Here is a 21,979-nt window from a genome sequence, read left to right as displayed (position 1 = left end):
TACTACTATTCTCTTTTATTATCTCAATGATTCTTCCGGGATCTAACTTGACTTCCTTGAAAATAATTCATTTATATGAATCCAGATTCCCCACAATGTTGAAATGAATTCCGTTTCCATCCCCTTTCCTTCTTCGTGTTTTTTCTTTTTGAAAAGGTTGAGGAAATTTCTAATCCACTCTTGTATGGATTGTTGGCTCTCTTGCGTTGCTACACTTTCAATAGTTGATCTCCGAATTCTTTGGGTAACTTGGCATTCTCTGAATAGATGAGCTAGGCGTTCTCTATGAGTATTACACATACTGCAATAATAGGGGTTGACATCTTTGATTTTTCGTTTGATGAGGTTATTTGTTATTGGCAGAGCATTAACCATTATTTTTCATAGGAAGTGTTTTCACTTCGGGAAGATGTCTGAATTCCAGACGTGTTTTCAGAATTTTGATTTGGTTTCAGTATTATTTATCATGCTTTGAAGGAACCAATAACCTAATTTTCTTGTAAATTTGCCTCACTTAGTGAAGCTCCACTCAATTCCATCTTCCACTTCTTCTTGTGTAATATGAGTTATTAATATCTCTCTCGCATCCTCCTTTGAGAAGTTATTCCAAATAGCTATTGGTCTCCACATTTTATCTGAGCCTATCAAATCTGAAACTACTTTGAGGTTTTCCCTTGAAGGGCAATCCTCCGAGTTTTTAGGTTTCAGCCACTTGTTGTGATGCCATTTGTCCTTGTCAAGCCTGATAATTTTTCCATTGCCTAGTCTCTTATAAAGTTCCTCTTTGAATGAGTAGCAGACTTTGGAAAGACTGCCAAATGCATATGAGCAATTTTTAGGGGTTGCATCATCCATGACCATTTGTATTGGATCTTTTTTGTATTTGGCCACATAGATTTGGTTGATAAGAGAGTCCTTGTTCTTGTGAATTCTCTAGGCTTGGTTGAACAAGAGGGCCTTGTTAGTGTGAGCGATATTCCATGATGTTTGTGTTTTTCTAGTAATTCTCTCTTCCTCCAATATATTGGAGTTTTGTCAATCGTAGATGACCACCAGAATTTTAGGAGGATCGAGGTTATCTTTTTTGTGATTTTTTTTTTTTTGTGGGAATAGGTAAATGGATATGATATGTGAAGCTAGTGAAGTGAGAATAGTGTTGATGAGAATCAGCTTGCCTTCTTGAGACAGATTATTAAACTTCGACGTCAGAATTTTGTTAACTGTTTAGTTGTGATGTTGTTGAATCGAGACGTATTCCATTCACTTCCATTGGACAGCCCAGATAGCTACCTATGGTAGCTTTAATAACCACTCCCAATGGTTTTCTCATGATCATCATAAACTTTGTCGGTGTGTTAGGGCTGAATATAACATGCGATTTTTCAAAGTTGATCATTTCGATCCAGATTTTTCACAAAACTTTGATAGGACATTTTTTATCGCCCAACAATTCTTAGGTTGTGCTTTGAAGAAAAATAACACATCATCCGCAAAGAAAAGGTGAGTGATTTTTGGCGCATTTCTCGCGATCTTGAGACCTTCCAGTTCTTGACGCAGTTCAATTCCTAATGATATACTAGAACGAAACGCCTTAAGATATACTTCCGCCTCCTATCTTCTTGTTTTTCTCTTTCATTTCCCACAAAACCCTTATTTTCAATCTAGGGGCTACTATCACCCTTTTTGATGGTGGTAAGCCCTTTTTTCTCCTTTTGTTACTAGTTTTTTTTTTATGTTTATAGGGGCTACCATCACCCTTTTTGACGGTGGTAAGCCCGTTTTTCTCCTTTTGTTACTAGTTTTTTTTTTTTTATGTTTATGTTTCTAATAAATTTCAGCCTCTAATTGAGAGTTTTTTTACCCATATATTAGGTTATATCTACCCATATATTGGGTTTTATCTATCTCCATGTGAGAGTTTGAAGACTTTGTTTTTGGGTTTTTGTGTAATTCAAGATGTTGATTTGTTGATCGAAATTTGTGCGGAGTTGCAACAGATGTCAAAACTTTATTTACAATCAATTAAATTAAATCCAGTTCTACTTCAAAATTACAAAAGATCGACAGACCGATTCTAGAAGGCTGCATCAGACAGTGATGTGAGGGTTTTCAGAAATATTAGGTTTACTCAACGATCGTGGTTTTGTCATATTAGAATAGTATTTATTTTATTTTCATATGTATTTTTTTAATTTCTACTGTTATTGTAGATGTCGTATGACTTTGAATCAATAAATTAATGTTAATTTTTTTTAAAAAGGAAAAATGATATACATAGCCCTAAGGGTTATGTATAAGGTGCTTAAAGTAGAAATAAAATATTAAATCAATAATTTATTAACTCAATTGATGTGAAAATGTGTCTTGAATTCTTAAATTGTTTCCATTTAAAGAAATGTATTTAATGCTTATATGTAGCCTTAAAGGCTACCTATAACATTACCCTTTAAAAGAATATATGTTCTTATTAGATTCCTAATTTAATGTGTTGGTTATTTTGTATTAGGCATTTTCTCTACATGATCGCTTTTGATGGCAAGCTTTACCCTTTTGGCGGCGGGGGGTTTCTTTCGCTGAGGTCTTTGATCCTATAAAGTGATCTTGGGAGCAACTTCTGTAGTCTGGCTGGACACGATTGTCGCACACCTTGGCGACTCTTAAAAGCTATGCTTCAAGGTGAACACAGTTAGATTTTATGCATCTATGACTCGCAGTCTTGGGAATAGTTTCTGACTGATCTTTGTCTACATAATCGCTTGCATGGAGAACCTCGGTTAGGGTGCCAGTGCACACAACTTTGTACTGATTCGACATGCAGGGGAAATATGTGCCTTTAATTGGAAGAATATGGAGCGGTTTATCAGGCCTGTGATCGGTTTAAAAAACAAAATTGTTCTTGAAGAAGACCGAAGACAAGTTACACCTTTACTTCATCTGCAAGAATATCTTTTTTGCTTGATATGGACAGAGGGACCGCTGGATGACGGCTCCCAATCTTTACATCTCACTATCTTATGTGTGTTTTTAGGTAACTGCCCTGCTTCTGCTGCTCCTAGTCATTTGATGGCTCATGTGGTTGCATGTTTCTGTGATTGGATCAACTGCTTGATCTGTTTGGAATCTGCTCACCTTATGTAAGTTTCTGTGCCTTGATTTTCATTCAGTTTTGGTTGGTTGGTTGCTGAAATCTGTTTCTTTTGTTTGATTAATTGATCAAATTTATTATTTAGTGGCTTCTTTAACGGCCCGTTTGGTAATCGTTAATAAATTGCGGTAATGGGAATGAATTTTAAGTGTAATCTTATTAGGGAAGCATCCTTAAAATCTCCATGGGGAGGCATTTTTTCTCCATAAGCAAGCAATCTTACCCATAAACTTGTGTTTTTGTCTCCAAGGGGAAGCAATTTTCATTACCACTCATTATCACTTACAAGGTGGTATTAGATGGGAATGAAAATTCAAGAGGGAAAGTGGAAACTTTAGGATAAATTAGCATTACCATGGGAATGGACAATGATATTTTTCACAAATTTACCGACAAATTCATTCCCATTACCATCATTTATGACCAACTACCAAACGGGCCGTAAGGGTTTTGGTTGTGATTTATTGGTCTTGGCTCGAATTGATGATGTTCAAGATTTTACTACCTCCTCTCTATCGTTTATTATCATCAATTCATCATTCCTGCATTTGTAGACTGTAGTCCTATGCTGCCTCTAATTCCATGAAGTTGTTGAAACATACTAAGATATATAATTGCTCAGGAAACAGATTTTGAAGTGCACTGATATCTTTTGGCATACTTCTTTTCAATATTTCTGTAATTTGTTCTACACTACGAAGCCGTTTGTAGATACTTCTTCAAAAGCTCCAAAACTGCTAGATAACTCAAGTCCTGCTCCATTCCCCGAGTACTAGAGCACTTCTCCGAAAATAAAAGATGGCTTGAGTTACCCCATTACATAACCAATTACCAATATGTTTTGTATTATGCTTGGTACTTTATTCCCATTCATATGAAACTTTACCTGTTATACTTCTTGAGGGGAGTATTCTGCTCTTTTGAGAGCTGAACCCACACTCCAAATTTTGGCAAACATAGTTGGTCCAATGTTTCTTATAGGTGCGTCTAAGTTTTTTTTTATTATTGCTGATGTCTGTTCTTGGTAAATCCTTTTGGATGTACTGTTGTATAAGTGTAGTGATATGTTCTGGTTCTGTTATCTATCTCCCTTATCTTTTATTGCAGTTATCTTCGTTTATTGTTGCCTGTGTTATGCCTAATTGAACAACTTAGAAGGTTATTCTGCTTACACATCCCAATATGTTTTGGCTCTTTGTTTCCAGTTATGGTAATGCTTCTCCACTTTAGAAATCAATCTTTTTTAGATATATCAAGGAAGAAACCTGTTAATCATAAACTGCAGTCTGGATTTCTTGTCCCACTTGATTTCTGTTTCGGTCTTGGAAAGAGGATATGATATTTGGACTATGGAGAGTTGTCTTGAGCTGTGTCCTATTTGGTCCAAATGGATCTTGTCTGAGTCGGCTCAAATCCTCAACATTAGGAAAACTTCCCATGGAGGAAGTCCCTTCCAACACTCAAGTCAATATAAAAAGGATAAAATAGGTAAAATGTAATAAGCATTAATCTTATTCATTATTCACCCAATTCCTATATAATTGTTTTCAGCTCATGAACGGGTATGTTCTATATAATGCATTATCTTTTATGTTATATATTCCGGTATTTAGTATTACAATAAGTTAATGAATAATTTCTTCGCGTAAAAGAATCTTATTATATAATCATCAAATTAAGTATATTCTAGATTCCCCTTAAAAAAACTATATTCTAGATTTGTATAACTTGCACTAATCACTTAACAATTTTTTGTTAAATCTAGATTTCGTTAGGAATTCCAATTAATTGCATCCATATCGATAAGAATATTTTAAAGTTATAAATGTCAATTAATTGCATACATATCAATAAAATTATTTTAAAGTTATCTATGTACAATATTTATAATAACAATTATATACTTTTTCTAATTTTTCTGACTCCTTCATATACTTTTAAACTTACGATATTACAAAACATCTTTAAATCTATTATTAGTGTTTTACTATCGTGAAACTTTTTGATGACCTCCTTTGCATAATCCACATTTCATACAAGAGGGTAAAATAGGAAAAATATAACAAGCATTATTATTATTTGATTGTTACTGTAAACATAAATTTTAGATGTCTGCAAAAATAGAATCAGAAGATGTGAACAAATGATAATTTTATTAATATGAAAATTTGAGTACATTCTCTAATACATATCTACTGATATGATCTCAAAAAATGATTTGATTTTCTTGAATGAGGGCCTCCGGGCTGGATCTCCTTCAACTATGGTTTCTAGAACAGATAACTTTGATGTTTGTTGTTCTTTTTCTATGTTGGATGATTTGATTTGGATGTGCAGACTGGGAGAGTTTCTGAACTCTGGAGCAGCTTTCTCTCTCTTTTTAGAATTTTGTTTTTCTCCCTGGCAAATGAAGAGGAACTCTCTATTTATAGACTAGGGGAACCCTAAGGTTCCACTTATCCTGCCTCCTAGGCCCCATGGACACAAGTCTATTGAAAGTCTAGCTTTTATTTAATGAGCCATGATCCAATAATAGATGATTAATTAAAATAGGCCTAATTTAGTGATAAGCTCAAATTAATTAAATTTGATGATCACCCATTAATAAAAGTCAACATTTGACTTTAAGACTTAAAGGGGTCAAGTAATTAAATGTACGACATGACATATAATAATATTTTTATACCTACAAATTACCCCCTCGAGACTGTATTACATACACGATTATGAGTGTTTTAATTGTGATTAAGTCTCGAACTTTTTTCTAACATACTTTAGCCCGTTGTCATATTGTCTTGATACAACCACATGACTTTTGTTATGGCAAAGCCCGCCAAATACTCTCCCAATCTGTTTTTGTTGTTCCTTAGTTTTGGATGATGACTACATTGCAAACTTCCTGACATATTGAATTGTTTTTTATAAATAGTGTTTTAGTTCTGGAGTAGGAACTTTGTTATCTAAGCGAGTTCCAAAGTTGGAATCATGGATGAAGTGGCACTCATAATCAAGACTAAGCAATATAAACACAACAACAAGACTTAAACTTCCAAATTATGATTTATGATTCAAGTTCCTATTCACAGTTCCTAAGGAACTACCTGCTGCTCAGTTCCTCTGGAACTCATTCGTGTTTTAGAGTTCCTTCAAGGAATGGGACGCATTAATCTTCAGAGTTGAAGATTTAAAGGGATGACATGAAGTCTAAGTTCAAGAGTATGTACTTAGGATTTATGTAAGTAATTTACGCTGCTTTATACTAAGGAACCACATGGAATTTAATTAATGCAACAGTGGTTTTAAAAAGTATTTGACAGAGAGTTTTCAGGAAATATTGTTAATAAATAAAATAGTTTTTTATTTTTAATACAGATCCTTTCTTTATTATTGAATAAATAAAAATGGATTTCCTAAATAAATTCCTTATTTCTCTCAACGGTTTAAAACCACGTACTGTTAGTGGATTGTCCATTACTTTGCTTGTTCCTCAAGAAGTGTGAACGTGAGAAAATGATTCTACGTGGGTTACTGATATGCACTTAGTGGAGGAACAAGTGGAACTGGCATGAGAAGACTTCACTATAAAAAGAGAAGTCTGCCTCATTACAATCCACCAACTGAAAACATATTTGTCTACGTTTATCTTAAGAGTTTTCAAAAGTCAGTTGCATTCAATAAGAGTTCCAAAGTTCCTTAAGTATTTGAGTTCAACGTAATTACTAGTGTTTTCACAAAATTTGAGTTGTATTTTGGGGAACAAGGGTTGAGTGACTCTTGTAACGACTTAGAGTTAAGTCAGTGAGTAGAGGCTTCGGAGTAGAAGCAAGAGAGAGGAGAGTTCCAGTAATCAGAGGGGATTACTATAAGAACTTGAGTTCGAGAGGAACTCGAGTTGTAGAGTGTTATTGTAATAGAGTCATTGCAATAATAAAGTTTTTGAGGTTTTCCCTTCTTGATTAGTGTCAAGAAGTTTCCTCAATTTTATATTTCTCTGCCTCTCATATCACTGTTCCTTTATAATTTTATAATTCCGCAAGAAACTTTGCCAAAAGTTACAAAGTACAATTCACCCCCCTCTTGTACGTGTTCCATTGAAGTATCAAATGGTATCAGAGCCAAGCTTACGAAATACAGGCAACCCTGTTGAGTAAAGTTCCTGAAGAAGATGGATACGCACGAGAAACTCGAAGAAGGTTACTCCACGCAAAGGCCTCCAATGTTCAACGGAAAATTCTATACGTATTGGAAAAATCGTATGGAAATTTTCATCAAGGCAGAGAACTACCAAGTCTGGAGGGTTATCGAAGTTGGTGACTTCGAGGTAACAACGACTAATGCTGAAAACGAGGTAGTTCCTAAACCAATGACTGAATTTTCAAAAGAAGATTTTGAAAAATATGAAATCAATGCCATGGCTGTCAAAATACTGCATTGTGGTCTTGGACCTCATGAACATAATAGGGTCATGGGGTGTAAGAGCGCAAAGCAAATTTGGGATCTCCTTCAAGTTACCCATGAAGGAACTAATGAGGTTAAGCGTTCCAAAATCGATCTTTTAATGTCAAAATATGAACGTTTTGAAATGCAACCAAAAGAAACAATTCAAGATATGTTTACACGATTTACTAACATCACTAATGAATTAGTTTCTCTTGGAAGAATTATTCCCACTGATGAACAGGTTAGGAAAATTCTAAGGAGCATGCATCAGGATGATCATTGGAGAACAAAGGTCACAACATTGTTCGAAACAAAGGACTTTACAAAGTTCAGTATTGAACAATTGGCAGGATCTCTAATCACCCACGAATTGCATCTTGGAACCGCGGTACCTGAAAGTTCCAAAAATCGAGGGTTGGCTCTTAAAGCTGAAGAGGAGTCGGAATCAGATGAAGAAGCTGCCATGTAGATAAGAAAAATGAAAAGGTTATACAGGAACTACAAACCTGGAAACCAAAATGGAAGGAACTCGGTCAAAAAAACCAATGAGTTCCGAAACTGGGAATGGTTGCTATAAGTGTGGAGAAACTGATCATCTAATAAGAGATTGTCCTCTTTGGGAAAACGAGAAAGGCAAAGGCAAAGAACAAGCCAAAGATAGATACAACAAGTCAACCTTTGCCAAACCTAACTTCAAGAAGGCCATTATTGCTGCGTGGGGAGAAACAAATTCTGAAGAGGAACAACATCCCGAAGAGACAGCTAATCTTTGTCTCATGGCAAAAACGAATGAAGATGACAAAGTTCCATCTAATAAGGTAAACTCTACTACTCTTCAATCTCTGTCAGAACCCAAACTAATTGAATTAATGTTGGAAACACTAGATGACTACAAGAAACTTGGAATTTTGAAAAGCCAAAGTGATAAGGCTGTGGAACTAATCAAGAAACATATGACCTACTTGAGTAATGTTAGATCTGATGTGCAAAGTAGGTTCTTTGATTTACTTGACAGGAACACCTCTCTTAATGATTTCTTTGAAAGAGTTAAAAATGAAAACATTATGCTTAAAGTGGAGCTAAGTCAATACAAGTTGTTAAGTTTAAGTCTAGATCCTACAAAATCTACTGAGATAAGTATGGGAATTTTTAATGTGGATCTAGAAAAATTAAACAACAAATTGACTACTGCTATGAACAAAATGAGAAGTCAAAAAAGGAACTAGCTACAACTAAGTCTAAGAAACAGTCCCTCAATATAACTCCTCAGTGGATTACTGATGCCAAAACAAAAAGAACAAAAGGTCTAGGATTTCCTTACAAGAAAAGCCATGGGAAAAAGAAAAAAATATGTGGATCTACTTAGTGTGAAAGTTTGTTCCTTTTGTGGTAGTGGAAACCATGTTCTAAATGAATGTACAAAAAGGAAAGAGAAAAATGTCAAAAATGAAAACTACGTAAAGAAAATATGGGTCAAGAAAACTGATGTGGTGAAAGAAAAGGAACTCGAGGAAACCCCAGTTCCTACAACTAATCAGTGATTTTCATGTAGGTCCTAGTGAGGGGGAACAACTCGTGGTATCTCGACAGCGGGTGTTCCAAACACATGAAAGGAGACACATCTAAGTTTCTCTCACTAGAGGCGTATAACAGAGAACGGTGACCTTTGGGGATAACAAGAAAGGTGAAATAATCGCCATTGGAAAAGTAAGAAGGTCAAGTTCCCACTCAATTGACAACGTGTTCTTAGTCGAGGGTTTGATGCACATTCTGCTAAGTATTTCCCAATTTTGTGATAAGGGAAACTCGGTAAGTTTTACTTCTGAAAATTGTCAAACTGTTAACAATGACTGTGGGAAGGTTATTTTGAAAGGAACTAGGAAAGGGAACACATATACTGTGGATCTCAACCAAGTTCCAAAAGCCAATTTAACCTGCCTAAGTGTCATTGAAGATGATTCTCTCCTTTGGCATAAAAGATTTAGTCATGCCAGTCTTTCACTACTTGAAAAATTAAAATCAAAAGAACTTGTGAGAGGGCTTCCTTCAATTAAGTTCCAAAAGGAGAAAATCTGTGATTCTTGCATCAAAGGAAAACATGTGAGAAGTTCTTTTAAGCCAAAGAAAATGGTTAGCTCTTCTAAACCACTAAAACTGATTCATATGGACTTATGTGGTCCTATGAGAATTCTAGAAGTGGTAAAATATATGTCTTAGTGATTATTGATGATTATTCTCGCTATACTTGGGTAATTTTTCTAGCAAGTAAAGATGAAACTGTTGATGAATTTGTTGCTTTTGATAAGAAAACACAGAGAACCAGTGGTGATCAATTAATCCATTTAAGGCCTGATCATGGATTTGAATTTGACAACAACAAGTTTGATGATTTCTGCAAGGAACAAGGTATGGATCATAATTTCTCTGCTCCTAGGACTCCCCAACAAAACGGAGTCGTTGAAAGGAAAAACAGAACCTTGGAAGATATGGCCATAATCATGTTAATTGCTAGTTCCTTACCAAGGAACTTCTGCGCTGAAGCAGTTAATACAGCTTGTTATATAATCAATAGAGTCATGATTAGAGCTTTCTTAAACAAGACACCTTATGAGCTTTTGAAAGGAAACAAACCTTACATTTCTTATTTTAGAATTTTTGGATGAAAGAAGTGACGAGACAGTTTTCTTAGGATATGCCTTAAACAGTAAAGCTTACAGAGTTTATAACAAACGCACAATGAGTGTAGAAGAGAATGTGCATGTTATTTTTGATGAAACTGACAAAGTTGATGTAGTACAGGAACAAGAAGATTTCGAAATTGGTCTAACACGTTTTTCAGATAAAGATGACGAAATCTCACCCATGAAGCCACGAAACATAGTTGATGTTCAGGAGAAAATGAAGAAGTTCCAAATGAGCACAACGAATCTCAGGAGCATGAGGCTCAAGAAACTGAGATGGATGCACCCAAGCCAGAAACCGTTCCTGCAGCAGAGTTTCATCCAAAACCATGGAAACATCAAAGTTCTCATCCAATGGATCTTATTATCAGCAACATTCGCAAAGGAACTCAGACAAGATCTCAAATGAGGAACTTTTGTGCTTTTCATGCATTCTTATCCATTCTCGAGCCAAGGAACCACACGGAAGCATTACAAGATGCAGACTGGATTACTGCCATGCAAGATGAACTCAATGAGTTCAAAAGAAACAAAGTGTGGCATTTGGAACCCAAACCAAAGAATCAAAAGGTAATCAGTCTCAAATGGGTTTTCAGGAACAAGCTCGATGAACATGGAACTATCATAAGGAACAAAGCAAGGTTAGTTGTTAAAGGCTACAATCAACTGGAAGGTATAGATTTTCGAAGAAACTTTTGCTCATGTTGCTAGGTTAGAAGCCATACGAATTTCTAATTTCTTTTACTTCTTTCATGGGATTTAAGCTGTATCAGATGGACGTCAAATGTGCTTTTCTAAATGGTTATTTAGATAAACACGTCTATGTGGAACAACCTCCTAGATTTATAGACCCATATCTTCCTGACCATATCTATAAGCTTGATAAAGCTCTCTATGGGCTCAAACAAGCTCCTAGATTATTGTACGAGAGATTATCAACAATTTTTTTGCAAAATGATTTCAAACGCGGAAAAATAGATAAAACTTTATTTTTGAAATAAAAAGGAACTGATCTTTTGGTAGTACAAATATATGTGGATGATATATTATTTGGTGATACTAATGATGTTCTGTGCAAGGAATTTGCAGATTTGATGAGCAGTGAGTTTGAAATGAGCATGATGGGGTAACTTAATTTTTTTGTTGGTCTACAGATAAAACAAACTGAGAAAGGAATTATGATTCACCATCAAAAGTATGTAAAGGAACTACTTAAGAAATATGACTTTGAATCTGCTAAAGTGAATCACACTCCTATGGGACCAGCCACAAGATTAGATGAAGATCCCAATGGAAAAAGTGTGAATCAAACAAACTACACAGGTATGATTGGATCATTGCTATATTTAACGGCAAGTAGACCTGACATTTCTTTCAGTGTAGGTTTATGTGCCAGGTTCCGATCGAATCCAAAAGAGTCTCATATGACTGCTGTGAAAAGGATACTTAGGTATCTTCGAGGAACAAACAATTTATGTTTATTCTACCCTAGAGCTGGTGCCTTTGATTCAAAAGGTTTTGCTGATGCTGATTACGCTGGAGATTTGGTAAATAAAAAAAGCACGTCTGATATGGTTCAATTTTTGGGTTTCTGCATGGTTTCTTGGAGTTCCAAGAAACAAAATATTGTTGCTCTATCCACTGTTGAAGCTGAGTATATAGCTGCTGCTGCATGCTGCTCACAACTCCTTTGGATAAAGCAACAGTTAAGAGACTTTGGTATAATATATGATTGTGTTCCCATTTACTGTTATAATACTAGTGCTATATGTATTTCGAAAGATCCAGTTTATCATACTCGAGTCAAACACATTCACATACGACATCATTTCTTGAAAGATAATGTTGAAAAAGGTTTAATCAAAGTAGATTTTTATGAAACTGAAAATCAAATAGATGACATTTTGACTAATCCTTTAAACAGGGAGAAACATGAGAAAATGAGAATGGAACTTAGGATGCTCAAGTTGAGATGAGTGCCTATGAAATTTCCTCCAATGTAAAAATGATTGTTTTCAATACATGACATTGTCATTCCATCACAATATATTATGTGCAAGCATATTCTAAGTTTTCCATTATAGGAACTCATTTCACTTGATAACTTGAGCAAATTAAGCACCTTCTTTTTGTTTTAGTTATATGTTATACACCGCTAAGCAAGTTTTTTTTTTCTGTTTCTCTTCTTCATAATTTTTGCTTTTATTTTTCATTTTTTTTCTTTTCAACGTGCACCTTAAAACACGTTATTTCCGTTATATCAACAAAAAAAAACGTGTTATTCCATACACGTGTTCCACAAAAAAAAATTCTCTTCTTTTCCTGTCATATGGTTAAGAAGAATTTTTTATTATTTGTTCCTTCTCTTTCCTACATTCACTATCCTTCTTAATCTCACCCATTATCTTTTTATTTACCACATTATTGTTCCAACTCAAAATTATCTAAGTGATAAAATTAAAATAAAAAAGGAAAACCCCTTTTCTTCTCTCTCCTTACCCCTTTCCACGTGACAATCAAAACAAAAAAAAAGACCCCAACTTCACCTTCTCCAAAATTCCAACCTCCATTGATACACCTCTTCTTCTCCAATCTATTTTCTTTCATCTTCACCATGGTAATCACAAGTTTAAACACTGATCTTTCTTCCCTCAAAAGAAAAAGAAATTCATCTTCCCCAATTCCCATGGAAACATTACCCACACAAAACCCTAACCCTTTACAAATTCAAAATCACCGGTGTCTGAACCGGAACTCGCGGCTCCAACCCACGTGTCTAATGTTCCTTCGCCACCTACAACCGCGAAGCTGCCTGTCGCGGACTCCACTCGCGCGATTCAATCGTGACCTATTGCATCCATGTCCCGTGTCGCTACAATAACACCAGCGGTGCTGTCTCCCATGCTTCAAATTCCGACTGCAAAGCGCCGGAAAACCGGTGGGTCTGACATCCCTGAACCGGATTTTCTGGTGGTGCCCATGAGAGGTCTGAAAATTCCTTCCTTTGTTATATTAACTCTCTCACCCATGGTTTTGATATTAATTATGGATGGTGTAAATCTGAAAAGTTTTGATGAATTGGTAGAAATTCTTGATTTACAACAATGGGTAAATCTTTTTGACACACATGCTAGACTTCCAATTTACCCTATGACAATGCATGAATATTCTGCACATTTTTCATGTGACTATCTTATTTGCACTAGTATGGTTAATGGAACTCCCATAAATTTTGATGTTGAGTATTTGGGAACTCTCTTTGGTGTGCCTGATGAGGGTTTCGATAATTATCTTAAAGGGAAGCAGATAAATGTGAGGATGAATGGGATTGAGAGTGCCGACATGCAGAAATTGTTGTTCAATATTGTTTGGAGAGGAGTATTTCCTAGAACTCAAAAGAGGGATGTTTTGAGTGTATTTGATGCCTGTTTGATTTATGGGCTTGAAAATCACGTACCTCTTACTTTTCCTACTTTAATTATTAAACAATTACCACATTATATTTTGAGAGTTGGTTATGGTTCCCTTTTGACTGCCATTTTTAGGAACCAAGCAGTTGATCTGAGTTCCTATGAGGAACTTGTGGTTAAACCTTCACAAATCTTACAAAAAGGATTTCTTTCGAACTTAAATCTTGAAGTGGTTGAAAAACATGTTCAGTTCCTTAAAGCCAAAATTCATGAAGTGCGTGATATTGAGATAGAGGGAGATGGAGGACAGAAAAAAGTTTGCAAAAGAAAGAGTGTTCGCATTGCTAAAAAATCTAAGTCTCACTCTGTTTTTATGGATATCAGTGATAAGGATAATGTCATTCTGGAGGAAAAAGGAGAAGAGGAACAGTTGGGTACTCCTGGGAACACCCTTACAGTTCCCATGACTTCCCCTCCTGTTCCTAAGAAGAAAGAAACTCAGAAACTGTCAGTTCCTCAGGGAACCGGACCAGTTCCTACGTCTGTTTCATCTGGTTTTGCTGGGTTTATTGGGTTATCTGGTTTTGGTGCAGACACAAAGAAAGATGAGTACATTAAGGATCTCGAAGCATCTGTTTCTTAGTTGAAGGAACTCCTGGGAAACAATGTTACTAAACTCGAGTTCCTACAGGAACAAGTGGGGTCTTTGGTCTCTTTGGTCAAGTAACTCCAAGTATCCTTCCTCAGCTTTTCATCTCAAACCTCTTCTACCCAAGCTATTATGCTTCAAAAGATTGATGACTTCACCATTGAAATTGACAACTCTGAGCCTCATGATTCTTAGCCTCCCTTTCCTTTTTTTTTCGTCACTATGATAATTTAGTTGGAACAATTTAAATTTTTTATTTTCTTTCTTTTTTAGTTTACATTTTTTTGGGTGTGATTCTTTTTTAGCCTTCCTATAAACTTGCTATGCTACGTATTACTATGACTTCAATGAAGAGTTGGTGTTTCTTTTCGTTCCAACTCTTCATTAAAGTCATAGTAATGTAGCATAGCAAGTTTTTAGGAAGGCTAAAAAAAAGAATCACACCCAAAAAAAATGTAAATTAAAAAAAGAAAGAAAATAAAAAATTTAAGTTGTTCCAACTAAAATTATCATAGTGACAAAAAAAAGAAAAAGAAAAAGAAAAAGAAAAAGAGGCTAAGAATCATGAGGCTCAGAGGTGTCAATTTCAATGGTGAGGTCATCAATCTTTTGAAGCATAATAGCCTGGGTAGAAGAGGTTTGAGATGAAAAGCTGAGGAAGGATGCTTGGAGTTTCTTGACCAAAGAGACCAAAGACCCAACTTGTTCCTGCAGGAACTCGAGTTTAGTAACAGTGTTACCCTGGAGTTCCTTCAACTGAGAAACAGAGGCTTCGAGATCCTTAATGTACTCATCTTTCTTTGTGTCTGCACCAAAACCAGATAACCCAGTAAACCCAGCAAAACCAGATGAAACAGACGTAGGAACTGAACCGGTTCCCTGAGGAACTGACCGTTTCTGAGTTCCTTTCTTCTTAGGAACAGGAGGGGAACTCATAGGAATTGTAGGGGTGTTCCCAGGAGTACCCAACTATTCCTCTTCTCCTTTTTCCTCCAGAATGACATTATCCTCATCACTGATATCCATAAAAACAGAGTGAGGCTTAGATTTTTTAGCAATGCGCACACTCTTTCTTTTGCAAACTTTTTTCTGTCCTCCATCTCTCTCTATCTCAATATCATGCACTTCATGAATTTTGGCTTTAAGGAACTGAACATGTTTTTCAACCACTTCAAGATTTGAATTCGAAAAAAACCCTTTTTGTAAGGTTTGTGAAGGTTTAACCAGAAGTTTCTCATAGGATCTCAGATCAACCGCTTGGTTCCTTAAAATGGCAGTCAGAAGGAAACCATAGTCAACTCTCAATTTCCTAGGAATACAATGTGCTAAATGTTTTATCATTAAAGCAGGAAAATTAAGAGGTACGTGATTTTCAAGCCCATAAATCAAACAGGCATCAAATACACTCACAACATCCCTCTTTTGAGTTATGGGAACTACTACACTCCAAACAATACTAAACAACAATTTCTGTAGGGGGGTTAAAAGAGAATGTTTAGTAGTGGAAGAAAGCTCATAATATCCCCCTATGTAATTCACAATGTCGGCACTCTCAATCCCATTCATCCTCACATTTATCTGCTTCCCTTTAAGATAATCATCGAAACCCTCATCAGGCACACCAAAGAGAGTTCCCAAATATTCAACATCAAAATTTATGTGAGTTCGATTAACCATACTAGTGCAAATAAGATTGTTTGCACAAAATTTATGCATTGCCATAGGGTAAATTGGAAGTCTAGCATGTGTGTCAAAAAGATTTACCCATTATTGTAAATCAAGAATTTCTACCAATTCATCCAACTTTTCAGATTTACACCATCCATAATTAATAGCAAAACCATGGGTGAGAGAGTTAATAGCAAAGGAAGGAATTTTCGGACCTCTCATGGGCACCACCAGAAAATCCAATTCAGGGATGTCAGACCCACCGGTTTTCCGGCGCTTTGCAGTCGGAATTTGAAGCATGGGAGACAGCATCGCCGGTGTTACCGTAGCGACACGGGACATGGATGCAGTGGGTCGCGATTGAATCGCGCGAGTGGAGTCCACGACAGGCAGATTCGCGGCTGTGGGTGGCGAAGGAACATCAGACACGTGGGTTGGAGCCGCGAGTCCCGGTGCAGACGCCGGTGAGGCGTCGGTCTGTTCGCCGGTGATGAGGGGCATGGGTGGTTTTTGAATTTCTAGAGGGTTAGGGTTTTGTGTGGGTGATGTTTCCATGGGAATTGGGGAAGATGAATTTCTTTTTCTTTTGAGGGAAGAAAGATCAGTGTCTAAGCTTGTGATTACCATGGTGAAGATGAAAGAAAAGAAATTTGTAGAAGAAGAGGTGTAACAATGGAGGGTGGAATTTCGAAGAAGATGAAGGAAGGGCTATGTTTTGCACGTGTAAGGGGGGAGGAGAGAGAAAAGGGGTTTTCCTTTTTGATTTTAATTGTATCACTTAGATTATTTTGAGTTGGAACAATAATGTGGTAAAATAAAATAAAATAATGGGTGAGATTAAGAAGGAGTGAATGTAGGAAAGAGAAGGAACAAATAATAGAACATTCTTCTTAACCGTATGACAGGAAAAGAAGAGAATTTTTTTTTGTGGAACACGTGTATGGAAGAACACGTTTTTTTTTTTTTTGATATAACAGAAATAACGTGTTTTAAGGTGCACGTTGAAAAGAAAAATGAAAAATAAAAGCAAAAAATATGAAGAAGAGAAACAGAAAAAAAAAACTTGCTTAGCGGTATATAACATATAACTAAAACAAAAAGAAGGTGCTTAATTTGCTCAAGTTATGAAGTGAAAATGAGTTCCTATAATGGAAAACTTAGAATATGCTTGCACATAATATATTGTGATGGAATGACAATGCCATGTATTGGAAACAATCATTTTTACCTTGGAGGGAAATTCATAGGCACTCATATCAACTTGATCATCCCAAGTTCCATTCTCATTTTCTCATGTTTTTCCCTGTTTAAAAGCTTAGTCAAAATGTCAGCTATTTGATTTCCAGTTTCACAAAAATCTACTTTGATTAAACCTTTTTCAACATTATCTTTTAAGAAATGATGTCGTATGTGAATGTGTTTGACTCGAGAATGATGTACTGGATCTTTGGAAATACATATAGCACTAGTATTATCACAATAAATGGGAACACAATCATATATCATACCAAAGTCCCTTAACTGTTGCTTTATCCAAAGGAGATGTGAGCAGCATGCAGCAGCAGCTACATACTCAGCTTCAGCAGTGGATAGAGCAACAATATTTTGTTTCTTGGAACTCCAAGAAACCATGCAGGAACCCAAAAATTGAACCATATCAGACGTGCTTTTTCTATTTACCAAATCTCCAGCGTAATCAGCATCAGCAAAACCTTTTAAATCAAAGGCACCATCTCTAGGGTAGAATAAACATAAATCGTCTGTTCCTCGAAGATACCTAAGTATCCTTTTCACAGCAGTCATATAAGACTCTTTTGGATTCGATCGGAACCTGGCACATAAACCTACACTGAAAGAAATGTCAGGTCTACTTGCCGTTAGATATAGCAATGATCCAATCATACCTGTGTACTTTGTTTGATTCACACTTTTTCCATTGGGATCTTCATCTAATCTTGTGGCTGGTCCCATAGGAGTGTGATTCACTTTAGCAGATTCAAAGTCATATTTCTTGAGGAGTTCATTTACATACTTTTGTTGGTGAATCATAATTCCTTTCTCAGTTTGTTTTATCTGTAGATCAAGAAAGAAATTAAGTTCCCGTATCATGCTCATTTCGAACTCACTGCTCATCAAATCTGCAAATTCCTTGCACAGAACTTCATTAGTATCACCAAATAATATATCATCCACATATATTTGTACTACCAAAAGATCAGTTACTTTTGATTTCAAAAATAAAAAGTTTTATCTATTTTTCCGCGTTTGAAATCATTTTGCAAAAGGAATTTTGATAATCTCTCGTACCAGGATCTAGGAGCTTGTTTGAGCCCATAGAGAGCTTTATCAAGCTTATAGATATGGTCAAGAAGATTTGCGTCTATAAATCCAGGAGGTTGTTCCAGATAGACGTCTTCATCTAAATAACCATACAGAAAAGCACATTTGACGTCCATCTGATACATCTTAAATCCCATGAAAGAAGCAAAAGCAATTAAAATTCGTATGGCTTCTAACCTAGCAACAGGAGCAAAAGTTTCTTCGAAATCTATACCTTCCTGTTGATTGTAGCCTTTAACAACTAACCTTGCTTTGTTCCTTACGATAGTTCCATGTTCATCGAGCTTGTTCTTGAAAACCCATTTGAGACCGATTACCATTTGATTCTTTGGTTTGGGTTCCAAATGCCACACTTTGTTTCTTTTGAACTCATTGAGTTCATCTTGCATGGCAGTAATCCAGTCTGCATCTTGTAATGCTTCTGTGTGGTTCCTTGGCTCGAGAATGGATAAGAATGCATGAAAAGCACAGAAGTTCCTCATTTGAGATCTTGTCTGAGTTCCTTTACGAATGTTGCTGATAATAAGATCCATTGGATGAGAACTTTGATGTTTCCATGGTTTTGGATGGATCTCTGCCGCAGGAACGGTTTCTGGCTGAGGTGCATCCATCTCAGTTTCTTGAGCCTCATGCTCCTGAGATTCGTTGTGCTCATTTGGAACTGCACCAGTTTCTTCTAGTTCCTCTATCATAGGAACTTCTTCATTTTCTCCTGCTTCTTGACTTCTAGGAACATCAACTATGTTTTGTGGCTTCATGGGTGAGATTTCGTCATCTTTTCTTAAAAACGTGTTAGACCAATTTCGAAATCTTCATGTTCCTGTACTACATCAACTTTGTCAGTTTCATAATAAAAAACATGCACACTCTCTTCTACACTCATTGTGCGTTTGTTATAAATTCTGTAAGCTTTATTGTTTAAGGCATATCCTAAGAAAACTACCTCGTCACTTCTTTCATCAAATTTTCCTAAGTTCCTTTTTCCATTATTGTGAACAAAAACACTGACACCCAAAAATTCTAAAATAAGAAATGTTAGGTTTGTTTCCTTTCAAAAGCTCATAAGGTGTCTTGTTTAATAAAGCTCTAATAATGACTCTATTGATTATACAACTAGCTGTATTAACTGCTTCAGCCCAGAAGTTCCTTGGTAAGGAACTAGTAATTAACATGGTTCTGGCCATGTCTTCCATGGTTCTGTTTTTCCATTCAACGACTCTATTTTGTTGGGGAGTCCTAGGGGCAGAGAAATTATGATCCATACCTTGTTCCTTGCAGAAATCATCACACTTGTTGTTGTCAAATTCAGTTCCATGATCCGACCATAAATGAATTAATTGATGGCCACTGGTTCTCTGTGTTTTCTTAACAAAAGCAACAAATTCATCAAAAGTCTCATGTTTACTTGCTAGAAAAATTACCCAAGTATGGCGAGAATAATCATCAACAATCACTAAGACATATATTTTACCACTTCTACTTTGAATTGTCATAGGACCACATAAGTCCATATGAATCCGTTCTAGTGGTTTAGAAGAGCTAACCATTTTCTTTGGCTTAAAAGAACTTCCACATGTTTTCCTTTGACGCAAGAATCACAGATTTTCTCCTTTTGGAACTTGATTGAAGGAAGCTCTCTCATAAGTTATTTTGATTTTAATTTTTCAAGTAGTGAAAGTCTGGCATGACCAAATCTTTTATGCCAAAGGAGAGAATCATCTTCAATGACACTTAGGCAGCTTAAATTGGCTTTTGGAACTTGGTTGAGATCCACAATATATGTGTTCCCTTTCCTAGTTCCTTCCAAAATAACCTTCCCACTGTCATTGTTAACAATTTGACAATTTTCAGAAGTAAAACTTACCGAGTTTCCCTTATCACAAAATTGGGAAATACTTAGCAGACTTTGCATCAAACCCTCGACTAAGAACATGTTGTCAATTGAGTGGGAACTTGACCTTCCTACTTTTCCAATGGCGACTATTTCACCTTTATTGGTATCCCCAAAGGTCACCGTTCCTCCGTTATAGGCCTCTAGTGAGAGAAACTTAGATGTGTCTCTTGTCATGTGTTTGGAACACCCGTTGTCGAGATACCACGAGTTGTTCCCCCTCACTAGGACCTGCATGAAAATCACTGATTAGTTGTAGGAACTCGGGTTTCCTTGAGTTCCTTTTCTTTCACCACATCAGTTTTCTTGACCCATTTTTTCTTTACATAGTTTTCATTTTAGACATTTTTCTTTTTCCTTTTTGTACATTCATTTAGAACATGGTTTCCACTACCATGATAAGCGCATATATGTCTATATTTTTGTCCCCTAAAATTAGTCTTATGGTTGTCTTCTATGTGTTATTTTATAATATTTATTGACTTTTATTAATAAGTGACTTATTTATGTCCATATTATATTTTATTGAATAATTAGTTTAAATAGTGTGTTATTTTATTATAGGTATTTTACAAGTTCACTTTGCTAAAGGAAGACAACAAGACTAAAAGAAAGAAGAAAAGAAAAGAAAAAAAATGATAAAGTGAGCCCAAGCTCACGTGGGCTTTGTCACGTGAAGGAAGCAACAAAAGGGGCAACTACATCTGTTAATTCATGCTTCCTATCTATATACTCAGCAAACCAAAGAAACAGAATACTTTCCGAATTCCACGCAAGGGACAAAGAGGAGATATGATTTTATCTGCTCAAAATTTTCACGATACAGATTGTTTAGGAGATTTTCAGTTGTGAAATTTTATCTTTTTGATTCTATCTTCTACACAACGAGATATAAATTCACCATTTTTCGGAGATGAAAACACACATCGGTAGTGAGAGTGAAGAAAACAATCGGGTTCGTCCAAGATCGACAAGTTGATAGGAATTGAACAAGTATTGCGTTTTCGGAGGCGAATTGAGGGTAGCGGCTACATCAATTCGGTTCTACAGTCATGAGTTTTCTCTCTTCTACTTTCAATTAGTTGTTCTTGTGATTGAACTTGATTCTATCTGAATTTATTCATGATTTCAGTTTCTTATATCTATATTATTTGAGTCTAATTGGTTAACGCTGAGTTGATTGAATTTAATTATTTAATTTAGTATTTATACAATTCATACTATTGTTGGTTGGTTATGAAATTTGATATCTTTACTTGTAATTGGACGCAATTAGTTGTTTAGATACTCAAATTGTGCTATATGACTATTAGGCGCAGCGTTTAATAGTTGGATAGGGAGGACGACTTGAGATTAATAAGAGTGAGCGGCTCATCTTAATATTCTTAAGTGTATGAATTGTGCTAATAAAACAAGTTTATTAGGGTTGGATTTGTCTTAGCAAGATTCTAGATTTTTAGTGAGTAAGACAAGAATTGATCGCGGCGATAATTCACCAATCTAAGTGCTAAGTTAACAATTAAAATGGTTTCAATTATAAAGGTTAAGAAGCTAAATTATGACTAAACATTCTATGATCGAATCGGGAATTAATAGAGTTTGTGTGTCGTCACTTGTAATTATTAGTTTAGTAGTAGTTTTAATTTTACTTCGTCTAAGTAGTTGGTTACAACCGAAATCCCCCTAAACGTATATATGTGAATAGTGTAAATAGTGTAAATTCGTATATAATATATATTTTTGTCACTTAGTTGA

At 35.7% G+C, this 21,979-nt stretch overlaps 1 protein-coding gene across 7 annotated transcripts; it reads left to right on the top strand.

Moving 5' to 3' along the window:
* The first annotated feature begins 865 nt into the window (after positions 1-865).
* On the top strand, positions 866-21,138 carry LOC104887265 (retrovirus-related Pol polyprotein from transposon RE1). 7 transcript variants are annotated; one of them, XR_008967963.1, is made up of 3 exons: positions 866-3,134; positions 6,075-10,907; positions 11,421-13,161. XR_008967963.1 is itself a non-coding variant. In XM_048638489.2 (2 exons), exon 2 carries the CDS (start codon positions 11,445-11,447, stop codon positions 12,240-12,242), a length of 798 nt encoding a protein of 265 aa, XP_048494446.2. In that variant the 5' UTR covers positions 2,470-3,134; positions 11,421-11,444; the 3' UTR covers positions 12,243-13,161. The 7 variants fall into 7 exon arrangements, 2 of the variants coding, with proteins under 2 accessions (XP_048494446.2, XP_057248498.1); XR_008967964.1 differs by lacking the exon at positions 11,421-13,161 and having other exon boundaries at positions 6,075-8,403; positions 9,138-11,414; XR_002039306.3 differs by lacking the exons at positions 6,075-10,907; positions 11,421-13,161 and adding an exon at positions 20,789-21,138.
* Positions 21,139-21,979: the final 841 nt, after the last annotated feature.

The sequence above is a fragment of the Beta vulgaris genome, chromosome 2, assembly GCF_026745355.1.
Source record: "Beta vulgaris subsp. vulgaris cultivar EL10 chromosome 2, EL10.2, whole genome shotgun sequence".
Classification (NCBI taxonomy): Eukaryota; Viridiplantae; Streptophyta; class Magnoliopsida; order Caryophyllales; family Amaranthaceae; genus Beta; species Beta vulgaris.
This window is presented reverse-complemented; position numbering and strand designations above follow the sequence as displayed.

What these genes read in the sequence shown, in the direction of transcription:
- LOC104887265 (XM_048638489.2), top strand. Translation starts at nt 11,445, where the DNA reads ATGATTCACCATCAAAAGTATGTAAAGGAACTACTTAAGAAATATGAC.